Raw genomic sequence first — 26,788 nt, 5'->3', positions numbered from 1 at the left:
ATTAAAAAGCAAAATTTTCAATTCATATTTTTGTATTCAATTCAACGTTGATTGGATCAAATTATGGGCCTAATTCTAATCGGAATGGTTCACTTTTTATCCCATCAATTTCGAAATCATTTCAGAAATCCAATTTTTAATCGACACTGAATATATGATATTGAAATTACCTAGGGGGGAAAGAACTGAGTAAATGAAAATTATAAATATTGTAAATAATCGCATATTCTACCGAGTTTGGATCAATACGTGTCAATGAGTGTCAATGTGCTGAATAACTAGCTGCGAATGCATGCAAATATGGTCAATAAAATGTGCGTATTTGCAACTGTCATTCCTGCTTGCCACGAACGAGACGAAGCAACAGAAGAAAACAACAACAATAACACTACGGAACGCAGTGCAAATGCCTGTGAATATTTGTCAATACGTGTCAATGAAGTACTTTCCCCCTAGGAAATTACTACTCAATTATTATTATAAAAAGAACAATTTTTTACGACAGTAAATTCGAGTGGTGTATGCACTGAACATTGTTCAAACTATTTAGATGTTTGAAAGAGTTTTTGATTTTTTTTTCACACAAAATAATAAAAAAAAATTGATTTGATTATGCGTTGTATTAGTAAACGGTGGCCCGATTCGAGTTGAACATTGTCAAGTTACCAAAATGTTATAATTCAGAACTAACTATTATTTTCAATGCGCGCTCTGATTTTATACTTTACTCGTACAACGCTCCAGTAAAAAAGATTTTCGCTTACCACGCACGGTTTGGTGTTTTTTTCTCGTTGGATTATATGCTAAAGCAGTTGAATGAGAAGAGCGCGTACGCGGTGGCAATGCCATACAATGCTATGATATATTCACTAGTACCAATGTGTGTTACACTATTAATACGTTGTGTTTGCGTTCTTTTTCACTGCTGTTGTTGTTACTGTAAGAAACTAAATAATTAACTTTCATCATAACAATTTTGGAGTTTTTGATTGTCAAATGTCATTCTCTATCAAATGAAATACTTTAGAAAGCACTGAGATTGGAGTTGGACTTGAAAGCAAATAGCTATGATGATACCTTTTGTTGTTGTGAATAATTTTTATTGGTAGTTACAAAATTCACCTTTATCAGCTCACTGCGGCGCATTCTCCACTCAAAGAGAATATAACGGATGTTAGAGTTCGATCGGAACAAAATGTTTCCAAATTCCGATTTTTCGGAATTCCAAAATATCTATTGGGATACATTATGGATTAAAATTTTGGATTGCATTGATGAATCCGCTATTTTGAATCCCAACCACAGGATATTTTTTGTTGATTACACGAAGCAAGGCATCGGAGAAAAACTCAGAGTGCATTTTTAAATCAGATAATACTAGAGCTTGATTAAAAATAGTCACGTAACATTCCAATAAATCGATTGAACAACCATCAAACAACCGAGTTTGTAATAATTTCTCGACATAACTCAAAATATCATTTCGGTATGATGACTAACCTCGTAAAATTTAAACATAAAATTGGTAAAGTGTGTTTTTAATTATTATTTGAATTGAAAGAATGTACCAAATATCATTAGATGTGAAATATGACGATAGATGTGATAACGTACGAGCATCGCTCTGCACAGTGACATTATGCGATATTACTGTTTCTATGCGTTTCGGATACATTGGTCAGGGCTTATAATTTATTTGGTATATTTTTCTCGTTGTTGTTGTCTCAGTTTGTCTTCAGCTTCATTCAAAATTTGGAGTGCTTCCGTCGCACTTACTGTTGAAATAAAATCATAACAATTTTTAATATAGTTTCGGTAAAAAATTTGAACTCCTACTGTTTGCTTCGGCCAATTGACGTGGTGTCTGTTCATCTTTGTCTTCAGCCCTCACTTTTGCACCAAGTTCGATAAGAACGCGAACTATCTTTTCATGGCCTGGAGAGAAAGTGTAAAAAAAAAAATTCCAATAAAAAGAAAAACTGTAACGGTGATAAATGAAGTGAACGGTTTACCCTCATGAGCTGCGCGATGAAGTGGTGTCCATTTAGCGTAGTCTTCAGCATTAACATTTGCACCAAGTTTAATAAGAGTCCGAACAACATCCATATTATTGGCTGAAAATATAATGAGAGAAGCTGCAATGAGAATAGGGAGACTTTTGATGTAGATGTGTGAACGATTTACGCCCATAAGCTGTACGATGAAGTGGTGTTTCTTTTTTTTCGTCTTCAGCATTTATTTTTGCACCAAGTTCGACAAGAGCCCGAACTACATTCTCGTGGCCTGAAAAAATAATGAAGAAAACTTCAATGAAAAATGCAAATCTCCAACGGAGAGATGTGTGAACGAATTACCCGAAGAAGCTGCGTGATGAAGTGGTGTCTGTTTGTTGCACTCTTCAGCATTCACATTTGCACCATGTTCAATAAGAGCTCGAACTAAACCCACACTGCCTGAATAAGAAAAGAGAGACTCTAATGAAAAGGGAAACTTTTTATGAAGATGTGTGAACGGATTACCAAAAGAAGCTGCGTAATGGAGTGGTGTCTGTTCCCATACGTCTTCGGCACTAACATTTGCACCATGTTCAATAAGAGCTCGAACTACATTCTCATGGCCTGGAAAGATAATGTGTGGAAACAACAATGAAGAACGAAAACCTCCAATGGAGATGTGTATGTGTGTGTGTGTGTGTGTGTGTGAACGATTTACCCGCTAGAGCTGCGCAATGCAGTGGTGTCATTTCACCGCTGCATTTTGCATCCACTTTTGCACCATGTTCAAGAAGGAACCGTGTTACATTCTCATATCCTGAAAAGATAATGTGAGAAAAATCCAATGAAAATTGAAAATCTCAAACGGAGGTGTATGGATGACTTACCATTTTCAGCTGCATAATGGAGTGATGTGCTATTTCGGTCGTCCTTAGCATTAACATCAACACCTTCGGAGATGAGTTTTTGAGCGGCAGTCAAGTTGCCTAAGTAAACCAATGGAATGGAATGGATTTCATTTCAATTGTAAGGATTACGAACAAGAATAATGACATATCCCGTAGCTCACCGTTACTGGTATATTCTAATAATAAATCATCCCTGTCATTATATCCGTAGTCATAGGATTCTGTGATAAGACCGACATATTACACTAAGTTTATCAATGGAGTTATTCAAAATTTACCCTGAACACTTTTATTAATGACACAAGCCGCAACTAAGAGAATGATTGCGATTAAACGTCTCATCTTTTGCTAGTAAAACTAAACAATTTGCAGATGGAAGAGAATAAATTTGTAACTAATTGTTATAGCTACTGCGCGCACTTGTTTTATACTTTAGTGTAAATCCAAACAATCGTATTTTCTTGTCTGCGTGGCATAGCAGAGTATTTCTGCTATAATTAGCGATAAAATCTCGGACAAACGCTAAACTACAACCGTGTAAAAATATCATCATTTAGTAACGCCCCATTAGCTATCATTACAGTTCCGGGTGTGTTTTTAATCTCAAAAGTCGTTCATTATCAAATGAAATGGATAAATGAAAAAACGTCAGAAAATTTCCCAAAATCGGCATAGAAATGTCAAAAATCATGATGAAAATGATCATAATAAATGCAAAAGGAATATATATATATATATATTTATACGATCAATTGATGACTCCGTCCGATTCTTAAATGAATTTCAATGGAAACCATCATTTTTCGCTTCTTCTTTCGAGCTATAAAATAATTTGGCACGATTTTTGGAATATTCTGAATGAAAAAAGAAAATTGTTGATTGTGCGTAATCTTTGGGATTCGATCGAGACTAAAATTCATTCAGGGTAAAAATAAAAATAATTTCCAATTTGTGATACAAGGCTGACTCTATGCAACATACACCGAAAGCACGAAAGTAAAACGAAGACATCAATGTTTTTTGGGCGCAAAAATATCGTACCAATATTTATTTCATACCGTTTGTGCGTTGATTCTTCTCCAAAATAATTTGGTCTGTTTCGAAGTAATAATAATCATAGGGCAATGTATTACAATCAGCGATGAAATCGCGATCAAACATTGAAGTGTAAAAATGTCATCATGTAGTAACGCTCTATTAGCTATCATAACAATTCCGGTTTTTTTTTAAATATCAAAAGTCATTCAATATCAGATGAAACTGTTAATTCTCAGCAAATCACTTATATTGAAGATGAGAAAGCGAACAGCTGTGACGCGAAAAACACATTTAAAAGTATTCAGATGAGACACATCGACTTAGCATCAATTTAGAATTGCATTGATGCAATCGTTTCTATTAATCCATAGCACGGGATATTCTTCGTTGATTGAACGTACAGTAAACTCTCGAGAAAAGCAACTAAAATGTATACGTGATATTTCTCCGAAAAGCTAAACGAAGTTTAATAATCACAGCTGAATCTGTCTTTGAATAGCACCTCAAATGTGGTTTGATTTTATTGCAAATTTATAATATGAATGCTTGTTTATGGTTATTGTGCTGGCCTGAAGTTTTCCAAAGTATTTACAAAATATACGCTCCCCCGATCAAGATGGAATTTATAACACTTTTGAGCGATATGATTCGATGTATTGAACATTTTGAAAATAAATAGAAATAATTGATAATAATTCGCAATTTTGGGTATTTTGAATGTCAAATGTTATTCTTTATCAAATGAACTTACTTGAGGAAGCACTGAGATTGAAGTTGGACTATGACGCGATTCGGTATCGTGGTATCGTGTATAATTTTCGTTCGCAGTAGTGAAAGCGATTTCACATTCAAAAGTATCCATAGAAAATGCATAGCCAGAGTAATAAATTATCCAATTTGAATATTCCATTAGAAAAGCGGGTAGAAAAAGGATAAAAGTTTCTATTTTGAACGCCATCTATTGAAAGCTTCCATTCTAACGCAATGCACTCGAGAGACATTCTTTTGTTGTTCTGGTATGTTGCGTTGTGATGTGTTGAACAGTTGTGTATCGCGCTTTCTGTCACACGGTAGAGAGCTATCAATCGAGGCACACATAGAGTAGCAGAGCGACTGAATGTGTGCATTGTATGTGTATTGGTGTGTATATATTGGTGTGCAATTGCTGCGACTTTTTCAGCCACACACACACACACATACATGCACACACATCCAACACATAAATACACGATCGAAATGTCAGTTGAATCGTAAATGAGCACGCAAAAATAGTAAAATAAAATTATCTTACACACAACACACACTTTTCAGCTGTAAGTGACAAAAACGATGGAATTGCTTCGAAATTGGCAAAATTGCTGGTATTTTTGACACGCAAGAAAGAAAAAATCCAACAAAAATCGTTTTGATTGTGTGTTCCGTTTTCTTTGAGTTTTAATTTATTTCGGTTTTCGATTCTTTTGTTTTTGGTGAGTGTGTGTTTGTTGTTCGCGTTTTGCCATCCAATTCTGTTTCTGTTATGCTTTTCTCTCGTTTTTTGTTGTTGTTGTTACAACATTGATGACAATAACATCCTAGGCAGAGAGAGTGAGTGGAAAAAAGGTAAATATGCACGCATCTTCGATTATACATTATTATGTGATACGAAGTGTGAAATCGCTTTTAAATTGATAAGTGAAATAAAAAATTATTGTTTATTGTGTGTAATCATCGGGATTCGATCGTGACTTAAGTTCATTTCAGAGTGTGTTCAGTGTGGTTTGAACTAGTTTTTCCATATTTTTTTTTAATAGGCCAAAATACGGTGTTGAGAGAGAATGAACGAGAAGAAGATAGAATAGACACAGAGACGAGAAGAAAATCATCAACATCAAGTTGACAAAGAAATTGTGGTCACTAAATGAATGGATAAGTGATTCCATTTATATTCGTGTAGAACAGTTTGTTCAGTGCAAAATTCGTGTAATCAATGTGCGATGCGATTTTTACTCGCCACTACCAAAATAGAGTTCAATTGATTTAAATTGATGTGGCACACCGTACGGTAGAAAAGATGATAATCGCAAAACGACAATAAAAAAAACTAACAGACTTGAGAGACTACTTGGCTTGGTTGCCTGTTCTTTTTTTCTCAATCTTTACTCGCCTAACTGTATTCAAAATGGGCTGTGTGCGTATCGATTCGTATTGTTCGTGACCGATAGTGCGATATGTGTGATATTTTTTTAGCTGGGTTGTGCAGTGCAATTTCCCATTGCAGGCAGTACACACTGCTACAATACGAGTGTGTTTCCTTTAATTGTCGTTCCCTAATCACTATGTAATTATTCACACGGCTGGGCTACCGAATGAAATATGTAAACAAAAGAAAAGTAACAATCAAATTGATGGGCTGAAAGAGTGTAGCATGTGCGATAATGTGTGGAATCTAATTGAGGAGAAAAAAAACAGTGATTGATGTGTGTGTGTTTGGTTGAGATCATTGTTGCCACATTCTGTGGACATTTACAACATTTTTTAATACCTGACATTTCAATCGTTTTCATTGTACGTTTTTTTTTTCTCTGTGTCTATTTTTCTTTAAACTCCAGAGTGACGAACAAAGCATTTTTCTATCTTCATCAAAGTATCGGAGGTGTTTATCGCCTCTGAGACAGTTGCAAAGTTGCTCATCATTTTGTTGAATTGATTTTCAGCATAAACAGTACGAAACGACTGGCTAACGGCTGAAAAAATGGGCAAAGAAGCTGAACTTTTGGATGCAGCTCGAAATGGGAACATAACATTAATCGAAAAAATCCTCAGCCAAAGAGGTAAAAGGAGTGGTCCATTGGCTAGGTAAGTTATATGGAACAATATGTGTATATATGCCATACATCGTATATTCGATGTACACGGTGGTGTGATGGTATGATGGTGGTGATGGTGCGTACGTGTGTGTGTGTGTGTGTGTGTGTGTGTGTGTGAATGAGTGTGCGAGAGATGATGTTCGGGCGAGAATGTATAGTCATGGCTCAATGTTTTTGCTAGACAATACGAAACGATGAAAAAAGGTTCTATGGTTTCTTCTTCACTTCATCGTTTCCGTCAAAAAAGGGCACCAACACGACACTATGTTGGTGTGTTGTTCATCTGAATGAGTACGCATGGTCACGATGTTGCACATACCAACCGTTCTGTGTGTGTTGTTTTCCTTTCCTTTCGTCTCAGTTCATTCCTTACCGTTATACATGTGCGTACAGCGTACACACAAGACACACAACACACTTCCGCGTTGTGAACGGCACAAGAAAATCAAACCCTTGTCTCATTGCCTTACGACACACCAATGTCAAAATTCAAAACATAACGACCGAAACATCTATGAGTGTTTTGTTGTTTTTTTTTCGTCCACGACGACGAAATATCGTTGACACTGGTTATGGATTAATGCTTATTTTTTTTTTGGTTTTATGTTTCCAGCTTACGACGAGGTCCCGGCGCCAATATTCAAGACAGCGCCGGATATTCGGCATTGCATTATTCAAGTCTGAATGGGCATATTGAATGTGTTCGATTGCTGTTGATGCACGAAGCCTCTGCCAATTTACCAGATAGTCGAGGTTCATCGCCACTCCATTTGGCGGCATGGGCAGGACATCAAGACATTGTGAAACTATTGCTTACTCAATCGAATCGACCAGCAAATCCGAATTTACAAGTAAATATGCATTTCGTGTGCAATAGAGATTTTCTTTGGCTGCTTCGACACCAAACGGGAAATGTCATTACGTTTAATTGTTGTTTTCCACTAATTCTAGACCATTGACAATGAAACACCGTTGCATTGCGCTTCACAGCACGGTCACACCGGAGCACTGTGCACACTTTTAGCACACGGTGCCAATCCGAATATGGTGAATAGCCGCGGTGAGAAGCCACTCGATTTGGCCGCACAATATGGTCGACTACAAGTCGTTCAAATGCTAGTTCGTGCTCATCCCGAGCTCATTCATCCGTATAAAAAACATTATAATGATAAAAAACGCAGCATTCACACACATACACCACTCCATTTGGCCAGTCGTAATGGCCATAAACATGTCGTTGAGGTACTTTTAGCGGCTGGTGTTGATGTTAATATTCTGACCACGACTGGAACGGCTCTGCACGAAGCGGCACTTTGTGGTAAAGACTCGGTTGTGAAAATTCTACTTGAATACGGCACGGATTTAGGTGTGACCGATAGCGAAGGACGAACTGCACTTGACCTATTGAAACAATTTCCACCGCATGTTACTCGAGGAATTGTATCAGTCATTAACAGTAAGTACTGAGCTGTTGAGTAGATAAGACTTTCTTCTCTTTTTTTCAGTGGGAAAAGTTGACATTCCGAAAAAATCGAGACAATTTGTTCTGCCTCGAAACTGGCTCTGGATTTCAATGGATGGTTTTCGATTTTTGTGGAAATTGATTGACTTCTTCGCTCCAAACTTGTTACAAACAATACGATTCCATTCTCTTTCGATAGATTACCAAAATTCATTGGCATTGAGCAATAGCGAGCAGGAAGACATTTTAAAAGTGTCGCGAAATATACCATCTCGTGAAAGTTATTATGACGATCAGTCATATCATTCAAGGGGTACCCGAGATAGTCATGCATGGAGCTCATACAGGTGAGTTTACATGTTTCTTCAGTTGATTCACTTGGCGATTTTAATTTAAAATTCTCAACATTGTTAGGATTTTCTTTCTTTGATAATTTCAATTTTGAATCAATGACATTTTTTTTCGTTGTTCTGGTCGTTCAAACAATTTTGAATGCATTCTATGGGCAAAATTGAGAGTAGATTATGTTTGTTATGGAAGAGGACAATAATAAATTATACAATAAATCTAAAAAGTTTAACCAAAAATAAAGGATACATCAATCAAAATCATAGATACATTTTCAAATTATTTAATCGTTGAAGACACATTATTCTATGATTGATAATTGACTAAATTTACGTATAAAACAAAGTGAGACCCATTCAGACCATTCCCAGTACTTTCTTCTTTCGAATTGTCCATTCTTCAAATTTTTCGATATCTTCTTCGGTCATTTTATCTTCATAGCCGCCAACTTTACCTTTTCGACAGAATCTGAAATAAAAATGATTGGGCAATTTAATCATTTTACTACTATAGGTCCGATTAGGTAAATTAGAAAAATATCTTACTTGATATCAGGATCAGGAGCACTTGGATGTGCTGCATTTAATTTGATTTTTTCTCGCATTTTTTAAAAATGAAACATGGTCAATGCGTTGTTGTAACTGTTCATCATTGTATGAACATTCCAAAAAACTCACTCAATCGCTTAACCGACAACAATGTATTGGCTGTCATTTCGTCGTATGTCATGAGGTGTAGATGATTCAAATAATGAAGCTGATGAAAACTCTGAACGTGCTCATAGAATGGACCATTGAGAATGTAGTCGTTATAATAGCTACAGAAAAAATCATGTGCACTTCCATTATAAAATGGAGCTCGATTGCGGACCATATGAAAATGCGAAATAGCCACATCTTTAGCATCGCGACTAATATGAATGAGCTTTGGCTGAACAGTCCATATTTCAATGGGAAGTAAAAAAGGCTGGTAAATGCGACTTCATCAATCGTGGTGATGGAATTGTATGCAGCGCTTCAAAACTTCTTTCGGTCAGCTCAATAAATTCTGCCAATTTTTCATCTCCGTCGGTTTTATTAAGGAATGTGGAAAACTCAAGCAAATTAAAACTTGGAGATACAAAATCCGTAGTTGAATCAATATTGTTCTTCAATTTCATTCTTCACAGTATTTTGCAACCATATTCGGAAAAATGTTTTTTTTGTATTATTTATGCGAAACTGTTACCAGATCTTGCAAAGCTCAACACCCAAATATCGTCGGGTCGAACCTTGAAGTTTCGAATACGTTCGGCCCAGTCGATATATTTTCGCAATCGTAAACACGAGAAATATTTATAATCCTTTGGAAACGGAAGTTTATCATAAGTCGACGGATCAATTGATACACGCACAATAACGGCGGCTCCGGTATTCGATGGGCTTGCTTGACAGCTATTTGGATTTTCCATTTCCGTGAATATGACTGACATCGTGACTTCAAGCCAAATGAATTCGAAGTGTTTCTCTTTTCGCAATTGTTACACTTGTTCGAAATGTCACGGCTTTTGTAGAAAAAACCGTGTTCGATGAGATCAGAGATTGATTCTATTTGTTTGATGTGTACGTTCAACGGAACGTCGGAATATCAATGTATTGAAAGCATCACAATGATAAGATATTGCTGAACGGAATCAGCCGAAGCGTCCACAAAATATCGTGTCTAAACACTCATAAAACGAACAAATCTAATAGTTTCACATTTTATGTAGTGCTGAAAATCGAACCGTTCGAAGCCAACACTGTTCTTCTGTTTTTCATTTTGAAATTTAACTTTTTGATTTTTTTCATTTCAAAACTTCTGAATTTTGAACCGTCATCATAAATATTTTGGTTGATTTAAACGATTTTTTCGTCAGTTCACCAGTTTTCAGCTCAAGTATGTTTTCAACTGTGTTTTTCTTTTCTCCGATATAACAGCAACGACGCAAGTAGCATGTTGGAGAGTCCTTCGTCGTCAGTAGGTAGTTTGGATCCGGCATCGCCTCGAATGCGTGCGGGTGGTGATAACAACGGTGGATTCTATGTGACAATGACGCCACTAAATAGTAATTCAAAAGTATCGGTGAGTGTTGATGTTCATTTTATATACACACTTTTGTCCGAACGACAAAAGCAAACACATTCATGCGAAAGACAAAAAAATGAGCATAAAACGAGAATTAACGGTAAAATTGTTGTTTGTCATGTAAAAATTTGAAAATTGAAAATAGCCGACACCGCCAAAGAAGCCGCCGCGTCGAAATTTATCGATTTCACCGAGCACATCAAAATCCATCGTATCAGCACGAAGTAATATGAGCGGTAGTAGTAGTCAAACGTCACCGTATGAGTATCTATATTTGGCACAAAGTGGCGACAAAAAATCGACTATGAATAAAGCAGCCAGTGTGGATCAATGCCAAAATTATGTGAAAATGATGAGTCCAGCTGCAAAGGAGAAGCACGAAGCCGTACTTAAGCAAATGAGTGAGCATCTAATGAAATCGGCTGGCAATATGGACGAAGATGGAGACTCAATGCTAGCCGCACCGCTTCGATCATACAATCCAAATCGAAAACTGAGACGCATCCGTGATAATTATGACTATAGTCAAAAGTAAGTGGCAGTTTTTTCCTTTTATTTGAATTTCTCGTTCGTTTGTTCTAATTTAACACATAATTTAACATGAGCTTTATTTCTACTTCGATAAAAAAAACAACAACAACAACAACAATCAAAAACCACAAAACCGTGAACTTCGTGAACTGGGCTCGATATTGCGTGTGAAACCGTTAAAGTGGGTCACGTCACAGTTACGGCAACAACAGTAGCCACAATGATAACGACAACACTCCAATGTCACCGTCTAACTATAGACAACCTCCGACGCCCGATCATCCACCGCCAAACGCAAAAACAGCTGAACGAGTCATTCTCGACCGCATACGGCCACTAAGTCAGGTGGGTGAGCCCTAGCCTTTAGGCGTGTACACACAATAAACACTGAAAAAAAAACAACACTACACATACAACACAACAACAACAATAATGATAAAACAAAAGACAAACAAGAACAAACTTGCTATCCGCTCGTTTCAAATACTATTCTACAGAACATTTCAAGTGTTCCTATTATGATTTTATTTATTTAATTTATTCGCATTTTGATTTGCATTAATCAACATAATAGTCGTATGAGATTTATATATATACACATACATGAGCTAAAACTATTGTTTTGATTAGATTTTATTTTATTTTTCGATCGGTCCAGAAATGTATTTCGAATTTTTTTTTTTTTGCATCGCCGCTTCTTTTCATCAATTTACATAAATTATTTATCAATTATCAGTTTTAATTAAATTTTCACTTCACCGTGATTCATAATCTGCTGATTTATTATGCATTACTTTTTTTTTTTGTTACATTTTATTCACCCATATATACATACATACATATTTATGACAGTGGCCCATTTTCAATGCGATTCAACGTCACATGACAATTCATAACAAAGTACAGATAAACCTTAGCACTAGCAATCTGTGCCATTTTTCATAAGGCGTCTCCACTCGCATTGAGTTTGTATTGTGAATGTTAAGGTGCGTGCAACGCCCTTCAATGTAAAAAACAATACAAGTGGAGATGATACACGGGATTTATCTGTACTTTCTTTTTAACGGCAGTCAACAATGAGTCATTGTTTTGGCTTATTATCAACGGCATTTATTCTGATAAATAGGGCATTTATTTACAATTAAAATTAATTCGGTCAGCACCGCATTTTGAAAACCGTTATTTTTAAGCAAACAATTTTTTTCGAGCAAACTGATTAGCTGGTTTAGAATTTGAATTCATTGTTGGAATGAGTCGAATGATGATGCATCCAAATTTGATAAAAAGTACAAAAGTCTACATTCAAAACGATTCAAAATGTTCGTTTCTAAATTATTTTTTTCTTTTTCAACTTTTTTTTTCGGAATCCCGTTGAAAACAAATTTGTTGGATTTCGGTATTATCAAGTAATTCGTTGTTATTTCGACGAAATGCAATCAAATCGAAAAAGTTTCTTTTTATTCGAAGAAACTTCTCGAAATATCAAGAAATGTAAAACTATTCCTTGTGAATGCATAACTTATGATTATAGTTTCTTTTCGGTAAAAAAAAGAAATGATGATTCATGAGCATTCGAAGGCTCGTACTTCCCACAGCTATTGATGTGAACCGATTTTGAGTGCCAAAACATTAATTCTTCCAACGCATATATGCGTTTCCATTTTCATGGAATAAAAACAAAGGAAAAACATCACAGTCGAGATGTTGTCCATTCAATGACAATCAATTAAAATATTGAATTGATGAAAATGTGTCAAATTTTTGCTTGAAATAATAATTTTAACAATTTCGATGTTTTTTTTTATCCCAATTGCAGAATTTCTTCAATTCTGTTACGCACATCTGTATTGAAAATGGGTCGCTGCCTCCGTTTTCTCTCTCTCCCTCTCTCTCTCTCTCTCTCTCTCTCTCTCTCTCTCTCTCTCTCTCTTGTTTATTGAGCAATGAATGTGTGATACTTTTTATGCAAAGATATTTAAATTGATAAGCTTAAGTCACCAAGCGAAGTGTTCTAGTTGCTAAGAATAAATTCTAATCCGGCGTGTTGATATGTTGGAATGGGCGGTTTCAATGGCGATCGGAAGCGATTAATCAAGTTCCTCGTTGCCATAGTGAAAATTGAAATAAGTCGAACTATAGCGAATTTTTGCCTTTTGTTTGCTTTCGATTGTCGCTGAAATTCGCATTCCAACCTGAGAGGTTAAATTCACCAATTTGAGTGGCAATTTATCTCATATGTTTTTTTTTTGTTCGTTCTCTCACATTTTGTGAATAATTGGATTTTAATGCAATATTCCTTTTGATTTTAAGCTAATATACTATATTACATTTATTTTTCCTGCCTGAAATATATTTATTCATATACGGTATGCAATATCTCGATGGAAAAGACAAAATTATTTATTACATTTTCTATTTGTTTTTTGTCACTCTTTATCTAAATCATTTTTTTTTCTGGAAGAGAAAAAGCAGAATTTTTTTTTCTAAAATAAGACGCATCAATTCATTTTGTTTTTTATTTTTTATGTTTTCTACATATTTGCACAAGACATACAATTTTTTTTTTTTGTTTTCGTTAAGCTAATGAATTGTTATTAATTTTTATGAATTATGGCCATTTCAATATGTATATGCTGATTTAATGTTACTATTTTATTTTGTGCGATTACATCTCAATAAACAAAAGAAATTTCAACAACAACAACAACAACAAAATGAAGAAAAAAATAACAGATGAAACTGTTCCACTAATTTTTTATGAGTTGCTTAATCACATTTATATCAAATGATATCATTATTTTTTCAGTTGAAATGATTTCGATTCGAATTTTATTCATTGGCCCGCCTGCTTCACACAAATATCACATACTTTTATTTATATTTAAACAAAATTCTGAATTGGTTTGTATATTTGTATCGTTTCCGTTGCTATCATGAATTTTTTTTTATCTTTATTTTTATGCTTTTTCTACTGAGAATTGGCTCAATTCATACACAAATGGTGTTGAAGAATTATTTGTCTAGTTTTGTATTGAATGAATAAATTTTCACAGGAATATCGACGATCGATGGCCATGCTGGAGTATATTCGTCACTCACAAAACGGAACGGCCACTTTCGGTGGATATGAAAATCGGCACAGGTGAGCAATAAAATACAATTAAAGGCAATGCAAAGCCGTTTTGCCTGGAACAACACAGTAAACAAAATGATTCTAGCAATGTTGAGATTTGACACTTAACTCCGTTTGAGAATCATTTTCTCTAAAACGGAGTTAGGTATCAGATTTCATATTACGGTTCTAAAGTATAGAACCCAACGTGTTTGGTGTGAATGACTCGCCTTTTTAAAAGTTTCAAATTGGAACCAGTTTCCAATTGGAATAAATGGCATGTTTGGAGTTCATCAAGTGTCATTTTCAGAGTTCATTTCATGTTCTTGCCCATTTGCGTCCCTTTTGAAAGAAAATCATGGCTTTTCAAACAATTTCGAATGTCTCTCATTTAGAAACAAATTTAAAATGTTCAAAGTCTAAAAGTCTGAAAATCGAACATAGCATAAAAAGGACTATACCAAATGGACATACATCCAGAACAAATAAGAAAAATCCCCTTTTCCCTACAAAACCATTTCCTCTCCATCGATCTTTCGATTCGAGTATAAATTTGTTTGTATATTTTTTTTTTGATCCCGCGTCTGCTCGCCAATAATAGAATGAATAGTGAAAAGCGTGAGAAACGTCAAAGTGCACCGCAGCCAATGAAACAAATGTCGAATCGTCATCATCATCATCGTCAATCGTATCAGGAGAATGTGGTGCCACCGCCGCAGATGTACTCAAGCTCAAGCCGATCACGGCATCGAATCGCAAATAATCGTGACAGTAGTTTATCACCATGCTCATCCGATGTCATAATGTCATTAAATGCATCTAGTGGATCGCTTAGTTCATCATCTGATCGTAGTGCATCGACCGATTGTGTTGAATATGTTACAGACGTTCCGTTTGCTGGTAAATTCATTAGATAAATTCAAAACCTTTAAATTGGATTTCTTTGCCAAATTTCGCTTTTATTTGTTTCATTTTATTCGGTGTGTTACATTTCATGTATTTTTGGTTTGTTGTAAATTTGAAACTTAACTCTCATATATGATTTAGATGTTATTCAACATTTAATTCCCATAATTCAACCCGAATTTAAGTTGAATAAATGAATGTGTTGATTTACATTTTGATTGATTTAAAACTCGTTTTATCTGTGTAATTGTCATGTAAATTTTCATTAACCACCACAACACACAGTCGCTCAGTTGTATATTCATGTATATTCAAAAAGTTCGCCATTTTCGCTCTCTCTCTCTCTCTCTCTCTCTCTCTCTCTCTCTCTCTCTCCCTTCTGAACAAAGATGACGTTTCAAAAGAGAGCCTATTTATCACTCACAAAAAGGTCGTAGTAGATGCGCTTTGCGCAAGTTGATTGAAATCCAAACAATTCATATTCCAATACATGCGTAATCCAAAAGCAAACAAAACGAACACATTCACAAACAAGTACACACAAACACACTCACACACCAACACACTCAATCATATCGAAGCGTGCCTCTGTCATTCTGATCTGTCAACACGATCACAAAACCAAAATCGAAACATAGACATCAACTGAATATTAAAACCAAAACAACTGATATTTCGAACGAACGACAAAATAAGAAGTAAAAAAAAACCACGCGTAAACTAGCAGACCTGCGGAATAAAAAAAAGCCGAAGAAGAAACAGAAACAGAAGCAGAAACAACAAGCACATCCATTCTTTGCTATCTGTAGTGTTGTGTTTGTTTTTTTTTTATTGCGCTCGTTCATTTCATTTAGTGTGTGTCTCAGTCTCTGTCTCTCTGCTGCTTTTTTGTTGAAATGTTTGTGCATGCATACACTAAATTAGATACAACGTTCAATGCATATTAATTGAGAGTTGATTCGTGAAACATTCTTATCGACGGGTAATTGAGATGTGGCCGCTAAAAATCGCGCTAACTACGCTTCACCAGCAAATTGCCAATAAAACAATGAGCAATTATGCGTTAAATGTATAGAATTGTTGAATGTGTGATTGGAGGGATCGCATGCGTGCACGAGACACACTGTACCGAAGAGTGAGAGTAGTCGAGAATAATCCGCAACGATTGAACACAGAGAAAAGGAAGTACGGCGAGGTCAGTAAACCACGAGTGGTGTTTTTTTCTTTTCTTTCTCTCTTCACGCTCTGCTGTTGCTGCTGCTACATTTTCATTTAAACGTTCGGTTTGTTGTTGTTTTTTTCGGGTGTTTGTACACACATTCATTTCAATTTCATCATGTTAAAACTCATTTTGAATTTGCTTATGCTGCTGTTGGTAAATGACTTGTGTCTATAGGCATTCCTGAAATGCGTATCCAATCGACGGTGTGACGACGGTAAAATAAACAAAGTAAAAGAAAGAAAAAAAAAACAACGAAATATTTGTGTTCGTGTGTGAATAGCAGAAAAACGAAGCAATAACAATACACGCTTGTATTTTATATCTCTGAAGAGCCACCCCCTTAAATGACCAAATTTATCTCTTGGCCGATGTAAATAAGTTGGTCAATTGCCAAAAATTCGTCGCCACAACAAAAAAATAAATCATACGCGAAACGAAGACGGAACCAAAAATTGTGCGAGCTATTCGGAGCTGTGTGTTTGTGTTTTTGTTTCATTTTTGGCGTTTTTGCTGCCGTTTTGTTTCTCTCGCTGGCTTTTTGTTTATTTTTGTTGTTAACGCGTGTATATCTGGTTATTTTCGTTGCGTTTTTCATGTGAGCCACATTCGGTTGTACACGAAAGAAGAAGAAGAAGAAAAAAAACGGCAAAACAAATGAATTCAACGAATTTATTGCAGTTGTGTGTCTGTTCAATTTGTCTGTTTTTCTCATTGCATTGGATTGAAAGTGAATGTGTGTTGTTGAGGTTTTTTTTTTCGTTCGTTCATCTTGTGACAGAAGCTAAAAGGAGCGAGACTAATTGATTTTGATTTTTCTGCAGGCTTATTCAAGGGATCGACCATGACTTTAGATAATCCGAATTTAATTACTTACGGCACGGGTAATTCCAATTCGGATTACAAGTACTATCAATCGATGGCATCCGAACAACAACAGCAACAACAATATAATAAATCCTATCGATCACCAGCCAAGTAAGTGCTAGACAATTGCAACGATTTCATTAAATTCCATTGCTTTTATTCGTTCATTTACGATGATCAATTGAATTAATCACGGTGTATTCATTCAATTAAAACTAATCATTTCCATTTTGTTTTTTTCTCGTCTCATTCATTTGTGCCCGTAGCAACAATCAACCGTCGAAACGGCAACACCAAGTACCCGAAGTGCAATCACAAAGATCATCGTTACAATCTCATCAGAATTTGCCAAAGCCAATCACACAATATCATCATCGGCCCGAACGGCCCAAAACATTAGACACGCAACCAACATCACATGCTGCACTCAAATCCAATGTGTTCAATTCGTCGTTGTCATCGTCGCCGGTGAATTGTTCAAATCAAGCCAAAACACCATTGTCCGAAGATGAATTGCGGTCGGAGGAGAAAAGCGGACGGAATAGTGATAGTTCACGATTGTCAGTGCCAAATGCGATCGTTTCAGCGCAGAAGCTTAGCAGCGGCAGCAGTGATAAGAGTGTGCCGTTCGATGAGCAAGAAGAATGGAAAAAGATTTCCGAAATTATGGCCAATTTTGGCACTGATTCGGATCTCCTCCAAGATTCGAGCACAATAAACAATTCGAATCGACGACGAGACTATCAGAATCGTGGTGAAAATGGGCGTAGCAATAGCATAGCCGGGTTTACATGTACCGAAATTGATCGACATCGCAACGCGATGAAAAGCACGGAATCGGTGAATAGCAATGCGCAACGACGATCGGGATCACAATCACCGCACGGTCAACTCATGAACTTCCTGTACGACAACCAATTGGACGAATTGAGCAATATTCTGTACGACAATGGATACGATGATATCGATTTTATCAAAGGCATTCTGGACGATAGTGATCTTGAAGTGATGGATATTAAACCTGAACTACGAAAAAAACTATTGGCAGCTATTGAAAATGATCTACAGAAACCGGCACGAGCCATCACCTCATTCGATAAAGCGATCGTCGATAATAAATCCACTGCGTACCATTCGATGAACACAAACCACGATAAACTACCCAATTCAACGGATTCCGGCATCAATTTGAATCACAACAATAACAGTTACAGCACAATTCCAAAGCAAGCGAAAGGATTGAACAGTGATGATGCCAATGGAACACTCAGCGTCAATGATTGGCTCGTTAGCATTCGGCTAATGCAATATGCAGAAGTTTTTAGGTACATTTCGGATTTTTAATGCACTTATTTGGTTTCTTTTGCATTTTTTTTTGTCGCTTTCAATGTCCAAATCTCAATTGAAAATAGAAAATTTCCAAATCTCAATTGAAAATAGAAAATTTCCAAATTTCAATCGAAATTTCTTATTTTCAACGCCCCCTTTTTACTCTCTTGATATATAATAACAATTACGTCATCGGTTTTTTTTTTGTTGTTCTCGCATTGCAGAAAACATTTGTACACTGATATGGAGCGCATTAGTCGCATTTGGGAAATCGAACTTCAGGCGGTGCTGGAAATCAACAAAACTGGACACCGAAAGCGAATACTGTATTCCGTTGGTGCCACACCACCCAAAAATATCAAGAAATCACTTGAAAAACTCACCAAATCGACGAATGTAAGTGTTTTGAATTTTTTCAAAACAAAAACCCTTTTTTCTTTCTCACTATCATTTGGCATGAATCAAATTTTTGTGGAAAAAAAAACGATTTTTGTGGAAAGAATTCTTGTTTTCGTATCAAACGAAAACCTAACCCATTATTTTGTGTTTGCAGGATGTAGCGAATAAGACGAGCTCCTCCCAACGATCGTCGCTGTCGATATCGTCGCATGACAGCAAAGAAGGTGTTGTTGAGAATCGACCAAACCACCGGAAAAATCGTCAAGCACCAAAACCACCGACGCAACAACCAAAATCCGTTGACGAAAATAATCTCAATAATTTGGTTGAAACAACATCAAATCTTGAAATTCGAGCACCCTCCGAATTGCTGTTGGGCTTCCCAACCGGACTACGTCAACAGTGGCGACACTCGGCTGAGGTTCTTATCGCTAGCGCCGTAAAATATGAAGTGAATGTAAGGAACGATTTAAATTATTTTTTTTTTTAATTTCAAACTGTTTCTCCTTTGGGTTTTGAAATTTTTGAAAACTATCACAAAAATGGAACATAAACACTGTCGTTTTTATTTCATCATTTCGTCGGTGAAATCGATTCATTTCCTCTGTAAAATATTATTTTTCCAAATTTTTCAAATTATCATATAATCTTTTATCATAAAAATGCATTTCTCTTCTTGATATTCTCAGTACCTTGGATCAACGGTGATAAAAGAGTTACGTGGCACGGAATCGACCAAAAAATCGATTCAAAAGCTGAAGAAGAACGAAAAAATCATGGGAGTGAATCCGATCGACAATTCAATCGGATTCCCAGGCAAAACACATCACAATACCAAACGAGCTGTTTTCATTTTGATTTCATATCGTGGCGTTCAATTTGTTGATCCACAGACTCAGGTAAACAAAAGATCTTTGATGGATATTCGGATATCAACCAAATTAAACCAACCGGATACCAACTTAAAAAAAAAAACGAGTAGCGGTCATAACGCCCCGGATGGACAACATGCTTCTGTGTCTATCACATTAGAGTATGCTGTCCGTCGGAGGCGTTATGACCGCCAATCAAAGAAGAAAAAAAAACAATTTTATCATTTTTTATTATTTATTATCTTTTCGGTGGAAAAATTTTGTTTCTCTCCATAATTCTTATAAAATATCGAAACGATTAAAAATCAAACGAATTCTAATCCGAAAAAAAAAACCATTTGCAGGGTACAATTTGTGAGCACGAGATACGGAATATAAACTGTGCATGTCAGGATGCGGATGATTTGTCACATTTTGCGTACATCACAAAGGACTCTGACAATAATACACACTACTGTCATGTGTTTAATGTCGTTAGCATGGTAAATATTTCGAACCATCAAAATTGAAAAATGCAAAATATTCAAATTCAATCTCTGAAAAAAAAAATGTTCATTCTTCCGCAGGATTTAGCCACCGAAATCATTTTAACATTGGGCCAAGCGTTCGAAGTGGCCTATCAGATAGCGCTTAGAAAATCAACGCCAACCACACCGATTCGAAGTCCGGTGAACAGTAGCAATTCACTTGTGAAACCTTAAACACACACATATGCGACCGAAACATCTAACCGTAGATCTAAACTAGACTTTTTAATCAAATCAAAAGAGAAAAAAAAACCACAAACAAACACATTATCATTAAACTAAATGGGAAGAAAAGTCATAGACTCAACAGAGTAAAATAATTAGTCAAATGAATTGTTTCTTGTCTTTTGTGCGTAAGTTGAAATTGTTGTATTAGTTACGACGCATGAAGAGAGATATGGATGGGAGGCAGCAAGCGGTGAATGATGATTGAAAACGAATGATTGAAACGATGCAAAAGCCCCACCATCGAAAAAAAGGAAAGTTGAAACTGACTCAAATTGCTGATCTGAAATAAAAAAAAATATTCGTTGGGCGGGTGTTTTGCATGGTTTCGATTGTGTTTAACAAACTCTATTCAATTTCGAATAATTTCGACCAACTATTTAATCATAGATGAAATACAAAATGAATTGAAGAAACATTCATAGCTTTATACGAAACGGATGACATGTAAACTATGCGTGAAATAGAAAAAGGCAACGTTTTGTTTTTGTTCAAATAATAATTTATTCGAGTCAATATCAGCAGCAGAAGCATTCACGCAGTGCATCATCAGTTCGGTTTTGTTTTAGTGCTTATGTATACCGTAATTTATAGAATGGAAATTCTCAATGGATACAAAACTCGCAGCTGGAGGAAAACTTCTCCGTATTCAAAAAGATGGGCATTTTGGACATTTTGAAATCATTTTGTGTCTTCATGTCGTCATCGAAGAAGAAATTGGAGTCAAGTTGGAAAAATTGACGGATCTGAATTCAAATCGGAAGTATCCAAATTGACTGGCATCGAATTGAAAGAAAAAATTTGAAGAACCGATTAAATTAACAGGAAAATTTGAAGAAATCTGGATTCTTGACCTTTGAAGAAAAAAAATCCGGCTGCGAATTGATCTGTTGAGGGATCGGAGTTGTGAAAGCTGAATGATATCGAGCTGTTTTTAATCGTAAATAAGAAAAGAAAACTCATACATTTCAAAATGCAACACACAGTGATTGACCTTTACCTAGTGAATACAGATTAAGTTGTACGATAGACAGAGACAGAAAAAGAGAGCGTGCGTGCGTGCGCGCGCGCGCGCAGAGAAGGTAAATATTAAGTATTTAAAACGTGAAGATAAATTTTACGAATGCAACTAAACAACAATGTGAATGAAATTGAATAATTTGTGTATAGCTTGGACATAAGGACCATTATGAGTATGAAGCTAAAATTTAAATCAAAATTACCGTTAAAATGCGCCCGAGACCATTAAAATGGTCGAGAAATCTCTAAAAGAGATTTTCGTCGGCCAAATCCCCATAGATTGCATTATGATTTTTAAAAAAAAAAAAATTTTTTTAAATATTAAGTGATCGTTTTTTTCCCTTTGTTTTTATTCTTTAATTGTTAAATAAGATTCGTTGTTGCTAGTTTTTAGTCAAAAGAGAAAAAAACAGAAGAGACGTGAGAAAAAGTCGTGGGAACGAAGTGGGTATTCAAAATTTTGATAGGCGTTCTCATCTTCAAATGTTTTAGTTGATCATTCGATTTCTTTCCATTTTGGCCAAGCCAAACGATGTACATACACTCACACCGACTAATTTTAATTCTCTTTTTTTTTAATTTACCATCAATTCCTGTTTTCCATTTGAATCTCAACAAGTGTTGAACGCTCATTGTTATACTCGTCATTTTGGTAAAAATTCATTTTTAATCGTCGCTTTGGTTTCAGCAGAAAAAAACAAACCATGCCAAAGAAAAGGGTTTCGTATTTCGACGTATTTTTTGATTGCAAATACATATTTTCATTTTGCTTATCACTTTTGCGATATTTTAGCTGCAGAAAAACAATTCCACATACACCAACCACACAATTATGAAAGATTAGATTTGATCGAATATATGAAAAGATAAAAAAAAAAACAAACGAAACAACAAATTATATTCACGCATTTAAAAGATATATATATATATATATATATATCGCCATGCACTCACTAAAAACACATTATATATTGTTCAGATATTTAATATGTTGTAGATAAATCAAATCAATCGAAACATACAAATTAAATGACGAAAATTTAAATACACAAATTAAAAAAAAAAAACAATAACAGATCATTTTACAAATGGGAAATTGTGAAGCAACACACAACACTTTACACGGATAAGCGGATCATACGAAGAAAAATGATGAGAATAATGACGGAGATGAAGCAAGATTCTATTATTATTAGCTTAAAAAGAACTATAAACGAACTATTTAAACAAATTAAGAAAGAGAAGTCTCTATTTAGTTTTTAAGCAAAAGAAGAAGAATAAAGAGAAAGAAAATAAAATTGATAATAAACGAATGGAAACAAATCTATATGTATTCAATCATAATGGACAGAACAAAACAAAAATTGATATATATACACGAATGGTGGAACATAAATGGAAGAGGAAAAAATGTGAAGAGAGAAAATGAAAGAGAAAATACTATCTATTTGAATGTTATTAACATGAGTATTTATTGAATAATATTTATTAATCAGCAGTAAAACAAAAACCGACAACCGAACAATGGATAAATGAAGCGAAAGCAGAAATCGTGTCCAATTAATAGTGCTGGGCCCTTGATCCGCACCTAAAGTCACGTTGCCCATCCAAGACAGGCACAAGAAGTGTGTTTTGGCACTTTGATACGATTATCATCACATGGTTCCATCTGATAGGAGTTGGTCTCGTAGCAACCCCATAGGATTTCATCCTATGGGAAAATATTCTATGGAATCCATGTGCTGAAAATCACACTGTGAATTGTCCTGTGCCCTTGCAAATGAGTCTTGTGATTCGACACGTTTTGAATGGCATATATTACCCCTGCAACAGATCGAGAGAAAAAAATCAACATGAAATCTTCCAAAATTCGATTTGTTTTTAGAATTGTCGAATTGTTTGAATTAAAAAAAAAAGAGAAGAAAATAACGATGCAATAACCTGTCAACACACATACACACACACATATACCTTTTGGTTTAAGTCGAATTTTTCAACTCAGCTCGTGAGATGTGACAGACCGCGCCGAATTTTAGCACCTATTTTAAGCGACATCATCATCGAAATCATTCCAGTTTTTATGGCAAATTTTTAAACATCCCCAAACAAACCAACCGAATCCGAGTTAATTGTTGTTTTTTAAACACAACGGAAAACCAGTTTCAAAGACACAAGTTGTCTTCAGTGACAGTTTATACCGAAAATATAAAAAAAAAACATTTTAGATGAAAATGGAAAATTAAAAAGAAATTGTATAGCAAATAATTATGCTTCGATCTCATATTGCTAAATGATGAAATCACCGGAAAAGAATTTGAGGCAAATTGTTTTTGCACACACGTTGGCGTTTTCAGTTAGCAAACAAAAAAAAACCATGTGTCTCAAATTGCGGATAGTATCAAAATATTCAGTCATCTTTCGCTAGTAAAATTAATCATAAGCTTCCTTACTTTCTTCCTTCTAAAACTGACATTTTGCGCATATTCTTATCGAAACCACAAATACAAAATCGTATTTCCACTAACTCGATTTCAACGCAGACAAAAAATAAACAGCTTACTTAGTGTTTTTTAAACTATGTTTGACATTAGGCAAATCTGTGTTTTGCAACCTTTTTGTTTTTTGGTATTCATTTTGACGTGATTTTTATTTATTTTAGAGAATTCAAATACACAAAGGCTGATTGTATTAGTCGACTACAGACAATCTTAATACACAATCTCATTCATCGACTTAAATCCAGTCGACAATTACTTAAAAAAAAAATTGACACACATTTCGATTAACGTGGTTTTCATTCAAACAAAATCTCTGTTTCAAATCGTTTCACTGGTTGTTTTAATTTAACACGACGAATTTATCGAGTTGAATGATCATCAGGAATTGCGGAGAGACTTGGCGAAGAAGTATGTGAATGATTCGGCGTCATTGGAGTAATTTAAGAGTAAAAAATGAAAAGTAAAAGCAAAAGAAAATTTTAAATGAAGATGAAAAAGAACAGAAATAAGGGCAAATTGCATGATACGAAATGTGAAGAAATACGAGAAATACCAAAAAATTTGAGTGCAATATGCTTATGTCGCCGAGACTCCCAAATATTTCAAATCACAATCGATAAAATGTGGAAGACTGAAAATGCGCCAAATTCTACAAATACGAAACAAACACACACAACAAATATTTAAATGACAAACTCTCATTTGTCACACTATAAAAGAAAACACCCTAACTTTTTAGATTTTTCTACGTCTAATTTCATTTGATGGACACGAATGTATATATTCGAATTGCGTTCGACACACCGCAAACCAAAAGCAATTAAACAAAAACACATCGGATGCAATCATCAATTGTATGCGAAGACAAAAAAAAAAAAAATCTCAAAATAATTCGAAGAAAACACAAACATGTTGTCATTTCAAGAATTTATTTCAATTTATTTACACATAGACAAAATTAGTTTGATCATTTTTGTCAATATAATGAAAATTCATCACGAACAATATCAAATATTTAGTTCGTTTTATTGTTAGTATTTTTTTTTAAAATGATGTCGATTCGAAATCAAAATAAAATTCCCACATAAGTTGATTGTTTCTTTTTCGTTTGTTCCTGGATACAGAAAATAAGGAAAAGAGAGAAAAAAAAATGTATAACATTTTATTTAGCATTTGTTGTTAAAATATCACACACACACAAAAAAAACAAACCATACAAATCTGAGAAAACAACTTCATTGTATCGCTTTTGACGAAATAAATGTCATTTCAAAACTATAATTCAACGGATTTTCTTTTTTGCACTTATTTCTGGAGTTCTACTCACTTTGAGTCTCTCACACTATAATTTGTACACATCTACTAGTAATTATATTAGTTGCACAATCGATTTCGGAGTTTTTCCAACTTTTTAGAATAATTTTTTTTACAGGAAGAGAAGACAAAAATCGGGCAATGCATTCGAAGAAGGATTCAATTGATTCGATAACGTATTGCCAATTGTCGGGAAAGACAATATCCTCGAATGATTTTGCGGAAAAGAATTTCAGGAATGTCTCATAATAGAAGTTTCGATCCAGTTTGAAAAAAAAAAAAAAACTAAAATTAAGCACCATATGGAGAACTAATGGAGCTTGACGAATTGGTGCATAATTTTTTAGTTATTTCACAGCGAAAAACGATGTAAAACCGAATTATTTTGAATTCTGTAGAAGTTCATCGTAATTCAGAAGTCAGTTCTTATCGGCAACAGAGGTAAACAAATTCCATGTTGTATCGTGTAATGCACCTATTCATATCATTATCAAATATCCGCCTTAATGCACAAAGTCAATAATGACTTTTGTTAAGCTTCGGGCCATTTGTTTTGCTGTCGAGCTCCCGTGTGTAAATAAAGTACCGGTAACCGTATATTTTGTATTACAAACATCAAATATCAGTGGGTAATTAATTACAGCCATGTCTCGTGGTGATATGCTTTACAAAATGCTACCAGAGTAGCACAATGAACCGCAACACTGCAACCTCATTTTTATATCGATCTGTTTGCATTCGCGGCCATTTTTATCATTCATCATGAATTACACAATTATTTTGATATTTATCAACTAAAATGAACAATAGATGAAAATTAGCGTCAACAGGACTCATAATTTATAATACTGACTACGGAAAAGTTTTACCTAGGTCCTACGTTATCATTATAACAAAGGAATTGAAATCTATATATGCAAATATTTTTGTATTTATTTCGATTCATCAAAATAATTTTGTCAATTCTCCAATAATATTCTCAAAGTTGAATTAAAAACGGTCTCCTTGACAAAATGTGACCATAAATTGACTGTTATCACATTTTTTTTAGGCATTTTTATGTGGCTTTTCAATTTTGATTGATTTCTTATCTTTATGAAGACCCGAATCAAATCCACCGCTATGTATAACCTGAACTGAAATTGCAAAATTTATGAATAGAACCGTTTTTCTTTCAATTGTTGATAATCGATAACATTTTATACTTTTTAAATTTAAAATTATTGGTAATTGATAAAATGTAATTAAAGATTTCCATAAATTT

The 26,788-nt window shown here is 34.9% G+C and overlaps 2 protein-coding genes and 1 long non-coding RNA gene across 13 annotated transcripts; 1 reads left to right on the top strand and 2 right to left on the bottom strand.

Annotated features, from left to right (window-relative positions):
* Positions 1-1,334: 1,334 nt before the first annotated feature.
* LOC129574747 (ankyrin repeat, PH and SEC7 domain containing protein secG-like) lies at positions 1,335-10,605 on the bottom strand. Its single transcript, XM_055457164.1, has 9 exons — positions 9,145-10,605; positions 8,952-9,067; positions 2,882-2,980; positions 2,713-2,811; positions 2,520-2,618; positions 2,355-2,453; positions 2,185-2,283; positions 2,013-2,114; positions 1,335-1,935 (listed from the first exon to the last, which is right to left on the bottom strand). Exons 2-9 carry the CDS (start codon positions 8,953-8,955, stop codon positions 1,802-1,804), a joined length of 735 nt encoding a protein of 244 aa, XP_055313139.1. The 5' UTR covers positions 8,956-9,067; positions 9,145-10,605; the 3' UTR covers positions 1,335-1,801.
* Positions 5,186-21,191, top strand: LOC129574743 (ankyrin repeat and SAM domain-containing protein 1A-like). 11 transcript variants are annotated; one of them, XM_055457146.1, is made up of 18 exons: positions 5,195-5,542; positions 6,532-6,575; positions 6,637-6,778; positions 7,403-7,640; positions 7,741-8,245; positions 8,451-8,598; positions 10,558-10,702; positions 10,851-11,236; positions 11,419-11,581; positions 14,290-14,378; positions 14,950-15,248; positions 17,298-17,451; positions 17,607-18,665; positions 18,894-19,065; positions 19,223-19,525; positions 19,758-19,967; positions 20,285-20,422; positions 20,507-21,191. In XM_055457146.1, the coding sequence occupies exons 3-18, from the start codon at positions 6,675-6,677 to the stop codon at positions 20,639-20,641; spliced, it is 4,248 nt and encodes a 1,415-aa protein (XP_055313121.1). In that variant the 5' UTR covers positions 5,195-5,542; positions 6,532-6,575; positions 6,637-6,674; the 3' UTR covers positions 20,642-21,191. The 11 variants fall into 11 exon arrangements, 10 of the variants coding, with proteins under 10 accessions (XP_055313125.1, XP_055313120.1, XP_055313126.1 ...); XM_055457145.1 differs by lacking the exon at positions 6,532-6,575 and having other exon boundaries at positions 5,191-5,542; XM_055457147.1 differs by lacking the exon at positions 6,532-6,575 and having other exon boundaries at positions 5,195-5,409.
* A 3,931-nt stretch (positions 21,192-25,122) lies between these two features.
* LOC129574748 (uncharacterized) lies at positions 25,123-26,409 on the bottom strand. Its single transcript, XR_008688727.1, has 2 exons — positions 25,428-26,409; positions 25,123-25,324 (listed from the first exon to the last, which is right to left on the bottom strand). It is a non-coding gene; the product is annotated as an uncharacterized LOC129574748 (long non-coding RNA).
* Between the last annotated feature and the right edge of the window lie 379 nt (positions 26,410-26,788).

This window comes from Sitodiplosis mosellana, unplaced genomic scaffold (genome assembly GCF_009176505.1).
Source record: "Sitodiplosis mosellana isolate CC-2019 unplaced genomic scaffold, AAFC_SMos_1.0 Smas_scaffold_6165, whole genome shotgun sequence".
Classification (NCBI taxonomy): Eukaryota; Metazoa; Arthropoda; class Insecta; order Diptera; family Cecidomyiidae; genus Sitodiplosis; species Sitodiplosis mosellana.
This window is presented reverse-complemented; position numbering and strand designations above follow the sequence as displayed.